The following is a 12,549-nucleotide window of genomic DNA, read 5'->3' on the forward strand; positions in this document are numbered from 1 at the left end:
GCTCTTTTCTGTGCACTTCTACCCCCGTTCATGTTCAAGGAAGCAACCCTTAAAGCCTGCATTAGAGGAAGGAGACAGAGAGAAAGAACAGACAGGTACACACAGCAGAGAGGAGACACCCAGTGTTGCATGATCATGTTGAAAGTATTTAGACCTTTTCAGTTTCTTCCCTCTTTTGCTTCCTGTCGTATCTTTTTTCACAGCAGTTACATGCCTCCTGAGACGATAACGTTTCTTTTCATCCAGCAGGTCTAACCCTACAACTTTCTGAAGAATTCTCACTGTATGAAGAAACTTGTCAATGTCAGGGAAAAAATCTCTCACTTCCACTGACTTGCCAAAAGACTCGTCTAAAAAGACATTAATCTCTTCCAAAGAATATATCTCTGCGTTCTGAGAGAGACTATCTGCAACTGAACCACAGTCAGAATCCCCCTCACCGTCTGTGTCCATCTCTGTCACCTCATTATTGTCTGCAGCCTGTTGAAGCTCATTTTTCCGCCCAGAGCCAGACGGCAGCTCCTTCTGTGTGCCAACAGCCTCTACTTGTCCCACAGCACCAGTCCTCACCTGTCCTGCTACATCATCTCTCACCCGTTTACCTGTTTCCACATTTTTTCCTCTCACACTCACCACACTCTCTACAGTCCCTGTTTCATCTCTCACGATATTCATCCCTACTTCCTCCGCAGCCACCGGGGCCCCGGCGGGTGCAGCAGCAGCCCCCGCGACACCGGGTCCCGCTGCCGCGGACCAGGCCGCCCCGGGCTCGGCCACCACAGCGGCCCCGGCCGCCCCCGGCTCGGCTGCCCCAGCGGCCCCCGGCTCGGCTGCCCCAGCGGCTCCCGGCCCGGCCGCTCCAGTGGCCCCGGCCGCCCCAGCGGCCCCCGGCTCGGCTGCCCCAGCGGCTCCCGGCTCGGCTGCCCCAGCGGCTCCCGGCCCGGCCGCCCCAGCGGCCCCCGGCTCGGCTGCCCCAGCGGCCCCCGGCTCGGCTGCCCCAGCGGCTCCGGCCGCCCCAGCGGGCTCGGCTGCCCCGGTGTTGCAGTATAAGTTGAGTCATGACAACTGGCGACATTCTATTATTTTCGTCATAGGAATCCGGGGCGTGTACATTGAGGACCCATTGTTGACTTACCAGGAAAGAAACATCGTTTGTCGTTTACGTTCATCTTTTGCTATATCTGCCTTCCTAAGATCACTTTGCTGCACATTCAGTACTCGTATGTGAGGTTGTGGGTGAGAGGCCGATATCGTGACGCTTACAGGGAGGTATCGAACATTACAAAGTAGGTGACTGTGTGGATGCCTGTTCAAAACATTGCAAACTTCAATAAATCATTTAAATTATACATTTGTATCCGACTTTCATTTGTTCATCGTTCTTAATGTGATGTATAGTAGCTTTGATAGCTGTCCATACCTTCAGACAGCCTAAAAGTAAAACACAAGTTGTTTATTCACAGCCCGAACGCTCATCGAGATGACTGGATCAGTCATGACAACTTGTGATCAGCTCCGATTAAATTGTGATATCAATTCTGTAGCTAACCTCCAGGGAGCACGTTTATTTTATGAAATACCTGTATCCCTCTCATCACAACAAGACTCTACACTGAGCAGGAAAAACAATTACATACATGAAAATAACCTTGATGCATGGGAATTAAACACACAAACTAACAGATAAATCATCAGAAGAAGGCAGAGAGGAAGTAAATAACAACAGGAACACGGAAGGCAGACAGAATTGCTTAGACACGGGTGTCACATGAAATGTTAATGTTCTGGAAAGTTCCTTATACAGCTTTAGCCTTTTTTATCTCATGAAGTCCCTAAGTGACACACACTGAACAGTCTGGGGTCATGGTCCTTGTCATTTGCTTTTGTCTTCCCATAACAACATGTCCAAGATGTCCATGTGTCAGGCTAAAACATGTGACAGAACTAGCTAGATTTGGAAAGGTTTTTTGTTGCTAAAGTTAATATTCAAGCCATTTAAGAATAAAAATGCTTACATGACATGTCATTTGTTAAACATTAAGCTGTCTTCGGCTCTTTTCTGCTGTAACAAATGTAAATGTCCCCTCTGTGGGACGAATAAAGGTATTCTGATTACATTTAACCTGTTGTGGAAACATTTCTTGATGAAATTGATATGAAGCAAATGCCATAAATATTGCTGTGACACATGGTGTCACATCGGGACTTTAACTCTAAACAGTCACAGTAAACCCGGAGTGACATATATGCACAATTAGAAATATGATTATGGTCTGGTCAGTTAATTTAGCTGATTCAATTATATTTAGTTAACATATGCTTTATTCTTCAATTCATAGTATGTTCAAACAAATGCAAACCGAAACATCATCCTTGTTAATTAAGTTATAAATAAGAGTTACTTTATCATTAAAGCCCAGATATTTGACACTTGGGGGGTTACTTGTCAGAAATGTGTCTATTTAGTCTAAATAACGTTCCCCTTCATTTCCCCAAAAGTAGAAATGGGTCCGGGTTCTTATGGGTTAAACGTATAGGCTTAAAGGCATAATAGAACTACCGTATTATATGTATTCAACTTTTGCCCCGCTGGACTTACTTTTCTGTGGTTTACCGTTACTGTGACATATCAGTATAGCCACGGAAGATAGTTTGTGTGTTTAATTCCCATGCATCAAGGTTATTTTCATGCATGTAATTGTTTTTCCTGCAGTGTAGAGTCTTGTTGTGATGAGAGGGATACAGGTATTTCACCCACAACCTCACATACGAGTACTGAATGTGCAGCAAAGTGATCTTAGGAAGGCAGATATAGCAAAAGATGAACGTAAACGACAAACGATGTTTCTTTCCTGGTAAGTCAACAATGGGTCCTCAATGTACACGCCCCGGATTCCTATGACGAAAATAATAGAATGTCGCCAGTTGTCATGACTCAACTTATACTGCAACACCGGCGGCCCCCGGCCCAGCCGCACCCGGCGGAGCGGCGTGCCGTCTCTGTGGACATGCAACACGTTTGTGACCCGACTCCCCGCACTCAAAACACTTTACGCTCCCTGAGCTCGCATAAACCATATAAAAACCCTCTTCGTGCCTCACCCGGAAGGACACATCTAGTGTCTGAGTGGGACAATTCAGAAACATGAAAACCTGTCTCCGCAGAGAATGGACATGTTTTAACTTTTCATCCTTACACCACAGAGCAACAGTGCGGAGACTACTGGCAAACTTACCAAAACGCTTCAGCTCCCGTTCCAGCGCCTCATTCGGGATGAACGGAGGAACGCCAGACACAGTGATCCGCGTGGACGGTGTCGCCAGCGGTGAAACTTGAATGTATTCCTCGTTTAGCATTAATCCGCTCTCGATAAGTTCCGTCACATATTTCTGGTCTTTCAAAAAGACCACGACCGCTTTGTTCATGCGGGAAGCATAGGAGATATTTACATGACCGACCTGATCCCCCACAGCCAGCAGCACCTGCTCCACTGTGCTTGCGGCCTGAGCCACCAGCCGCACTCCGTGTCTCAGAGACACCGGCGGCGCCCCGGAGGACGCCATCCCCGCCACGAGGCACGGAAAAACACTAAATTAACAAATTAACCGTACTTGCAAAGGGTACAAAAATCCCAACGAAAGATCATACAGTTAAAGAAACGATTGAAACAGAAACAAAAGAGTTAAAGTTGAAATTCCCTCTTCCCTCTTCAAACACACATCCACCACCGAAGAAGAAGAAGAAGAAGAAGAAGAAGAAGAATCTTAGTTGTAGAAACAGTAGACTCATCGAAAAATGTCCACGAGAAACTTCATCTTGCATTGCAAAAGGACAATAAATGACTGCACAAGACTTCTCCAAACAGATGATGGTCATGCTGTGTTACAATCCGCAATAGTGAGGTAAGGGCCCAGCCTATCGCGTGTAACTTACTGAGGGGCTGTGAGATCTTTCACACTTACAAATTCTGTCTTCTCCCCTATTACACCAAACCGTTTACTGGCAGGTTAGAAACAATGGAGAGGAGCATCGAGTGGTCACGGGGCAGGCTAACTAACGTCCATACAGATCTTTTACTTCAGGACCTTCGGGAATATATAGTTGAAGTCCGGAGATCTTGGCCTACCACAACCGCACAACAAGGTAGGTCGATGTGATGTTACTTTGGTGTTCGCGACAGGTCCTGTTTTAACTGCTATTACATTAACACAAAAAACATTAATCATCACCACATTTAATTTAACACCCTTTCAAACTGTAGATATTGTATCAGACTATTGGTATACATGAAAAACTGCAGTAAATATACAAAGAATATACACCTAAGGGATGGGCACATAAGAGCGGGAAATGTATCAAATTGTTGTGTGTGTGCGTGTGCCAGGTGTGATTCACATGGGGGGGTGGGCACATAAGGGGGGGGGGGGGGGGGGGGAAACAAATCTACAGTGTGTGTGTGTTTTATCTGATCCGGATGGTTACTAATTCCTTTTCTTTATGGCGGTCATTTTTGGGTAAATCATCCAAAATCCAGTGAAAGTGGTGATCACCAGCAATTGTATTCAAATGTCTACTACTGTGAAGGATATCATAAAGCCTTAATGCAATCGAATGTAAAACTAAAAAGTTATGGTTGATGAAAGTAGTAAATCGGTCAGATTTGACCCGAACACAACAGGAGGGTTAAAGTAATTATTTTTTATTAAAATATCGTTAATACCAATATAAAAACGTTTTTAATCTGTAGTTCCCAGCTATTAATTAGACCCTCCAGAAAAACGCGATTCTGCGATCGCAGAATTTACCGCATAATCAGCAAAATGGCGCAGATTTTTAAAAGGCCGCATATTTATCAAAAGGCCGCATAATCCCCGCATTTTTCCACACAAAGTTGAGGGGGAAAAAAGTTAACTCGTCTTGACGTGACATTATCAGCTCGCGCATCACAGAATGTAAACAACACTGTATAGAGTGAATGTGTGGAGCTCACACGATAGAGAAAACACCAAGATGAAAAAATCTAATCCATCTCATTTACCGACGAACATTTCTACTAAAGACCGGGCAAAAAGTGGGGGAAAACAATTCTGCACCCCGTGCAACTGTGTGTTGGAGTATAAGAGAAAATCGACGGTGACGACCCACTTTGATTCATTCAAACATTCGAAAATGCTTTCTGCTGCTGCGGACAAGAAAGCCAAACGACTCACGCTCACCGAGGCATCAACCTCCAAAACCCTTTCGAGGGCTACAAGAAACGAAGTGAGTAGCCTACAAGATTGAAGCTGGTCAGATAACGAACGAGTAGATGAAAACAGAATGGGGGGGGGGTGTGTGTGTGTGTGAGAGATGAACATAGCCCAATTGCTTTTACAATAAATAAACATTGAATGTGTTTAATTGAATAGTAAAGGGGTTTAACGTTAGTGGCAGGTTGTGTGTGAGAGAGAATAAATAACAGCTCAATATTTATATTTTTTTTAATTCTTTTTCCCCGCATATTTAGCATATTTCGCAACTTCCCGCAATTTCACCGCATAAAATCACATAAAAACCCTGCATATTTAATCGCATAATCAAGGATTTTAGCCCGCATAATCAAGGAATTTAGCCAGCATAATCAAGGATTTTTGCCCGCGTTTTTCTGGAGGGTCTAATTAATTAGCACATTCTGGTGAGACGCTGAGTCTGGAGTTGTCCACTGAAACCTTAAAACATGACTCCAAATTCCACCTTTATCTCCTGCTGGACTCAACGCTATTCCCCCTCCCCTATCGTGGGCAGTCTGGCCAGCTGTCATTGTAGTACACACCACATATCATCAAACGTGTGAATGAGGACATTGAAAGTGTTGCCATAGGTTGACTGTCTTGCTGCCCTCCAGCCCGTTCTCCGCAGACACACACACGCTATCATGGCTGGACACTGGCTAGTGCCGCCCTGCGCGCGCACACACACACACACACACACACACACACACACACACACACACACACACACACACACACACACACACACACACACACACACACACACACACACACACACACACACACACACACACACACACACACACACACACACACACACACACACACACACACACACACACACACACTCTCTCTTGTGGCTGGACGCTGGCTAGTGCCGCCCTACACACAGACGCGCACACACCCACCCACCTTGTTTTTCCCGTTAATGGCCTGCACCTTGTCGTGGTGAGTGGGCTTTCAACCAAGCCAGGCCAAACGGTTGAAAACATTTAAGCTATTTTAAATTTAGTTTGACTGTGTGACTCTGAAGTCTATGTTTTGTAATGCAAACATAAATAATGTCTATGTATACTTTGTACCTGTACATGCTTAGTCCTATAAATATGACGTTTACACATTCTGCAAATGTGCTCTGTATTTCTAACAAAGATAAACTAGTTCTTGCTACCTTGGTCTAGTTAAATACTATACTGGACTCGTGAAAAATACTGGAAGACAAGATTTACTTTTAGGAAGGATTGCTCTACTTATTATCGTGTTTACAATAGTTGATAACATAGCATTTCAAGGTCCTGGAGTGGCCTAGCCAGTCTCCAGATCTCAACCCCATAGAAAATCTTTGGAGGGAGTTGAAAGTCTGTGTTGCCCAGCGACAGCCCCAAAACATCACTGCTCTAGAGGAGATCTGCATGGAGGAATGGGCCAAAATACCAGCAACAGTGAGTGAAAACCTTGTGAAGACTTACAGAAAACGTTTGACCTCTGTCATTGCCAACAAAGGGTATATAACAAAGTATTGAGATGAACTTTTGTTATTGACCAAATACTTATTTTCCACCATAATTTGCAAATAAATTCTTTAAAAATCAGACAATGTGATTTTCTGGATTTTTTTTTTTTCTCATTTTGTCTCTCATAGTTGAGGTATACCTAGGATGAAAATTACAGGCCTCTCATCTTTTTAAGTGGGAGAACTTGCACAATTGGTGGCTGACTAAATACTTTTTTGCCCCACTGCATCTCTCTCTCTCTCTCTCTCTCTATATCTATATCTATATATATAATTCCAAAGCTGGTAAAGACCTTTCAAATGTAGCAATAATATTCATATAAGAAAAGTACTGATCTAATAACTTTTGCCATGCTCTTCGGGCTCATATACACACTGAACTTAAGATATCCGAAATAACTGCAATCCACTTTTGAAGTTGTGGAAAAAGTCCTGATGGAACTTAAGGGGAAAAAGATGAGCCCAAAAGTGAATAGACTGAGAACCCAGCTGTTCATCGCAGAGTAGACACTTTGTTGCACTCACTCACAGTTACCATTGTTACATGGTAAGGTTTCTAAAACCAAGGTTCTATAATAATTATGCATTGTAAAACATTTGCGAAAAAGTGTTGTGTTCAGAAGTTGCACTTACAGTATGACCGATTTTCACTGTAGAAGTTATGCATGTCTAATCATTTTCAGAGATTACATGTCTCAAAGGCGCAAGTTGTCAGTGTTGCTTTAAAAAAAGTGTGCAGTAGATAATAAGGACAAGTCTTTTTTCTAAGAGTTTGATGTTTGGAAGCGGCACATATCACTGCAACTAATAACTGGTACTTATTAACATGTCTAAGATCAGGTAATGGCTGCCTCAGAGGCCAAAGCTGGTTGTGTGAACAACTTGTTTTTCATTCAAATAAATGTGCTCTGGAGTTCAAATATACAGATTGATCTGAAAGGATTGACTGTTTTACTTTTATTAGTGTACCTTTCAGTTGCATTGCACTCCTTAAATGTGTTTGAGACACTTTAGGTAACAATGTGGCTGTCATTTCATTAACTCTGAAAATACAGTTTTTAATGAATAAATCACATGAATTGAGTTACAGGTGTCCCCTCAGCTGTGCAGACTTATTTAATAATACGGTAGGAAAATGTGGAGTAAAATTAATATCTATCTTGTACACACACTTTTCCTCTACTGATGAGAGGAAGACAGAGGGGACTAAAGTATTTCTTATTTTTCTACATTGACCTGAATGTATTCTTTATTCTGTGTATTTGTGGACTGAAATATAAGTTTTTATAAAGTTTGTGATACATATATTTGCAGTCACTTTATTATACGTTAAATACATTTAATTCAAGCTAAGATACATTAGCTAGTTAGTGCTCTTACCTGTGTGCCTCCTTCAAACAGCATTATAACCAGACTGTATCTTCAAACGATAAGTACCAGTTATAGCTACTTGATTTTAGATAAACAATTGAAAAGACAAAATCAACCAGCTAATGTATTGAAAGACCAATCTTTATTTTAAGGTGCTTTTTCTTTAAACCTTCAGATGTGAGATATTAGTTATGCAGTAATAGTATTGACAATACAAAAATACTGAGCAACTTTAGTTGAGTTAACTTTATATTTCTTATTGTCTAAAAAGCATTTATTACACTCATTTTTCCCACTCATATTCACAGTGTGTACCAATTGACTGTATTTCCCGTCAGGTGTCATCTCTCTAACCGGAGTACTGTTTTGGATGAAGCGGCTCCGGCACAAACATTACAACATACATCAGATTCCCAAATAGTAAGTGTAGCAGTACGTACAGCAAGTTGCATTACATAGATTGTTTTGAACACACCCTCAAAATAGCATTGTGATTATATTACTGGATGGAAACTGAAAGCACGGGAACATTAATAAAGTACATAACAGAAAGTATGAATAACAATAATGAAATTGTGACTGTAGATATGTTTATACTTTATATTATTTACTGTACATGTTTAATTTAGATTTAATTATTGTGATTATTCTTTATTCTTTCTATCTATCTATCTAAATCTCACAATGGGTTAGGTTACAGGAACTTTTCATCAACAGATTGCTTTAGTCTGGTTTAACTCTTCACTGATTGCTTGCACACACTTTAAATGTACTGGCTATGCAAAACAGAAGGTGGGGCTCATTGTCATATTAAAAAAACGCGCGTTTTTTATGCGTCAAGAACGCGCGTTTTTAGAAAAAACCGCGTGTTTTAAACGGGCGAATAGTGGCACTTTAGGCTTTCTATACCACTCTGATACTTGCGCGCACCACTCTGAGATTCACACAGACAGCAGCAGGTTGCAGCAAAATGTTTCTTTCTATTGACTTTTCTACTGACGTTTCTACTGACACCAGACTTCTAGAAGGTAAGTCGTATACGTTCATTGCCTGTTAAGCCCCACAACACTTTAGGCTTTAGTGTGTTAGCTTTAGGTAGCCAAAAACGGAGATATGCTTACCTTTAGCTGTTATTCTGATCAAAAATATGTGTTCAATGGCATTCAAACGAAAAAAACGCTGGAAGACCTGGAAAACAGGCTCGGGGCTCAGTAAAGGCTGGCTTGACTTCAGGTATAATTCGTTTGTAAACACACTTTGGTGGCTATCCTAGTTAGCGTTAGTTTAGCTTGCTGAGCTAACGTTAGCTGATGTCGGTATGCTGGGCTGGTGTAATGCGTAGGCTACTATTAATCACTGCTGTGTGTAATGTCAATTTGCAGAAAATGAAGAGAAAGTCAACAGACATCTCTCCTTATTTTAAGATGAAGATGAGTAAAGGAAAGACAGAGCTGGCAGGGGAGCAGCAGCCTAGGGCTAGTGAGGAGATGGCCATTCATGCTAGAAAGTAGCTACATGTGGAACTCTGTTTTGTAAAAGTGAAACTAAAACCTAAATACAGTTTTATTAATGTGATTGTGAACTTTTTAATCATTTAAGTCTTCTACACACTTTAGGTCTGCAGCTCCTTCAAAATGAAACGAGAATCTATGCAGTTTTTCCTCTTCTGTGTTCTGAGGTTATGAGCCGACCATTAGTCAAGTTTGTTTTCATAATGTTCTGTATGCTAATTTAAAAAAAGGGTAACCAGTTCGTTTATAAAATACATATATACATTTTCAAAACAAATGGAACACAAGCTATATGTATTACTCTCACCACAGTGGACTAATCTAAAAAAAATAGAAATATGTCTCATCACCTATTTTCTGTCTAATACTAAAAGGTGGTGTTATTATCATTTATAATGTTTTGAATTTGCTATAAAGGTCAATAATAGATGGTGTTTTTGTGTTCAATCACAGTATGTATTTACCCTTTTATACCCCTTGAGTTTTTGGGTCCTGTTGAAATAAAATAGTCATGTTTTAAAAATTGATTTAATAAAGTCATGTCAATCATCTTTGATCCCATGTGTGACACAAACAGCTTTAAGTCTAAAAAACATTATAACCTAGAGACATAATATAACTGAAGAACATGTTGTGTTGCTGTTGTGTATTGTATGTGTTGAGAATGCTGAACATTTTGTGCCTTACAATAAACAGGGTTCGTACGGGTGCTTGAAATCCTTGAAAATGCTTGAAATTTGACGTGGTGTTTTCAAGGTTGGGAAAGTGCTTGAATTTTGGGAATGGTGCTTGAATTTGGGATAAAGTGCTTCAAAATGTAAATGCTTTACTTCGCTTTTTAGATTAAAAGAAAATAAAGAAGTCGGAGCAAGCTTAATTGCTTCGCTTTTACATAAAACAGCTCCGCTCCGGCCTTCCCGCGCTCTGCACGTGACCTGCAAGTGTTTTTGTTAGGTGTGTGACCTGGGCATTCTGATGAGAGTGATAGATCAGGGGTTCCCAAACTTTGCAGCCCGCGACCCCCAAAATAACAGTGCCAGAAATAATTTCAGAAAGAAAAAAGAAAAAGTTTGAGAAACACTGCGCTAGTGGATTGGCAAAAAGAAAAAAAAAGTCTATGCAAACGTTATTATTAATAATAATTAAAAAAATATATATTATAAAAAAAATGTATTTTATTTCTCTAATAATTTTCCATTTTTATTTTGTAATCATCTCGCGACCCCCACTCGGGGTCTCACGACCCCCACTTTGGGAACCCCTATGATAGATGACAGTATGCCAGGAGGTTGCAGTTTCAACGAGCGTTGGCTAGCAGAAGACAAATACAATCCATGGCTAAGGCGAGGGTCAAGCCCACGAGTAGCCTCCTGCAAAGTTTGCAAAAAATAACGATGGGAGAGTCGGCGCTGACGAGCCACATGAAAGGTACGCCATAGTAGAGCATTTTAGATTAGGCTAACGTTGCATGTTACGTTTGTTTAAGCTAACGTTAGCAAGCTGAATAGCAAACTCGATGAGGGATAATAATTGCAGGGGACAATCATTTCAGAGGAGCGTACCTATGTTATGTGCGTTACAGTCGCCATTCTGTGGTGTTCAGAGGATGAAGCACTCACTTGTAATTCAACCCAGTAATTCTCACGGCATTTCGTGTTATAGTCACGAAATATAATCTATTGATTCGACACAGAACGATTTTAAAAGCAATGTATTTCTACTGGTAGTATGTTTCGTGCCTAAACCAAATGTGACTTGCTCTAATCTGTCACATTGACCCGAAGACACATTTTCGTTTGTATTACTGGCCTGGGGGAAGCTCGCGAGTGTGTGTGTGTGTGTGTGTTTGTGTATTTTTGCGTTTGTGTGTATTGTGTTCGTGTACAGGGGAAACACTCACAAGAAACACCGGCTGTTGTTACGCTTGCTGTGACGTTAAATTACTCCGTTCTCCGCTTGTAATTATGCCTTTACAAGCTTCAAAGTTGTATTTATCATCGGAATTTGCCGAAAACAAGTTTAATATTCTTTTGATCGCATAGTGATGAAACGTATACCATTAGAATCTGTGGACTCTCAACTTTTCATATGATATACAGGGCTCGACATTATAAATGGCCCGCTGTCCCGGAAGCACTATTTAGACACCCCGGCCAGCATAACGTAATTTCAATTTGCCCGCTCGGGCAACTAAATATATTGCTTAAAAAAAAAAAATGGTCCTGTGGTATTGGTATTTTGACAAGCAATTTTGTTAAATTGTTTCGTAAAAACAATTACTTTGATCAATTTGATCAATCAAGTAATCAATTAATTGATTACTAAAAAATTGTAATCAATAATGTATTGAAAAGTTAATTGGCTGATTGTTGTATATCGGCTCCGCCAGGTTATATGGGATGCCCAGTCTACGTACAGATGGGTCACTCATTTTGAAATATTAAACTTAGTTTTCTTTTCTTTAGTTTTTCATCCTCATGTAGTATGTTATCACGAAACACACATTTGGTTGTTTATAGCATAAAGATAATCTAATTTAATGTGAGGTAGGGAAATAATCATTTGAGTATAAGTACGTGTATTACTGAACAAAAATATAAACGCAACACTTTTGTTTTTGCTCCCATTTTTCATGAGATGAACTCAAAGATCTAAAACATTTTCTATATACACAAAATAACAATTTCTCTCATATTGTTCACAAATCTGAACAAATCTGTGTTAGTGAGCACTTCTCCTTTGCCGAGATAATCCATCCCACCTCACAGGTGTGGCATATCAAGATGCTGATTAGACAGCATGATTATTGCACAGGTGTGCCTTAGGCTGGCCACAATAAAAGGCAACTCTGAAACGTGCAGTTTTGCTTTATTGGGGGGGTCT

The 12,549-nt window shown here is 40.9% G+C and overlaps 1 protein-coding gene and 1 long non-coding RNA gene across 2 annotated transcripts; both read left to right on the plus strand.

Moving 5' to 3' along the window:
• Nucleotides 1-30: 30 nt before the first annotated feature.
• On the plus strand, nt 31-1,349 carry LOC307017352 (uncharacterized protein; the record flags this gene model as incomplete). The annotated part of the gene is made up of 2 exons (XM_079646925.1): nt 31-95; nt 693-1,349. The coding sequence occupies 2 exons, from the start codon at nt 31-33 to the stop codon at nt 1,048-1,050; spliced, it is 423 nt and encodes a 140-aa protein (XP_079503051.1). The 3' UTR covers nt 1,051-1,349.
• A 2,421-nt stretch (nt 1,350-3,770) lies between these two features.
• LOC307017353 lies at nt 3,771-12,329 on the plus strand. Its single transcript, XR_013802141.1, has 3 exons — nt 3,771-3,903; nt 4,008-4,144; nt 8,494-12,329. It is a non-coding gene; the product is annotated as an uncharacterized lncRNA (long non-coding RNA).
• The last annotated feature ends 220 nt before the right edge of the window (nt 12,330-12,549 follow it).

This window comes from Notothenia rossii (genome assembly GCF_949606895.1).
Source record: "Notothenia rossii genome assembly, chromosome: 8".
Classification (NCBI taxonomy): domain Eukaryota; kingdom Metazoa; phylum Chordata; class Actinopteri; order Perciformes; family Nototheniidae; genus Notothenia; species Notothenia rossii.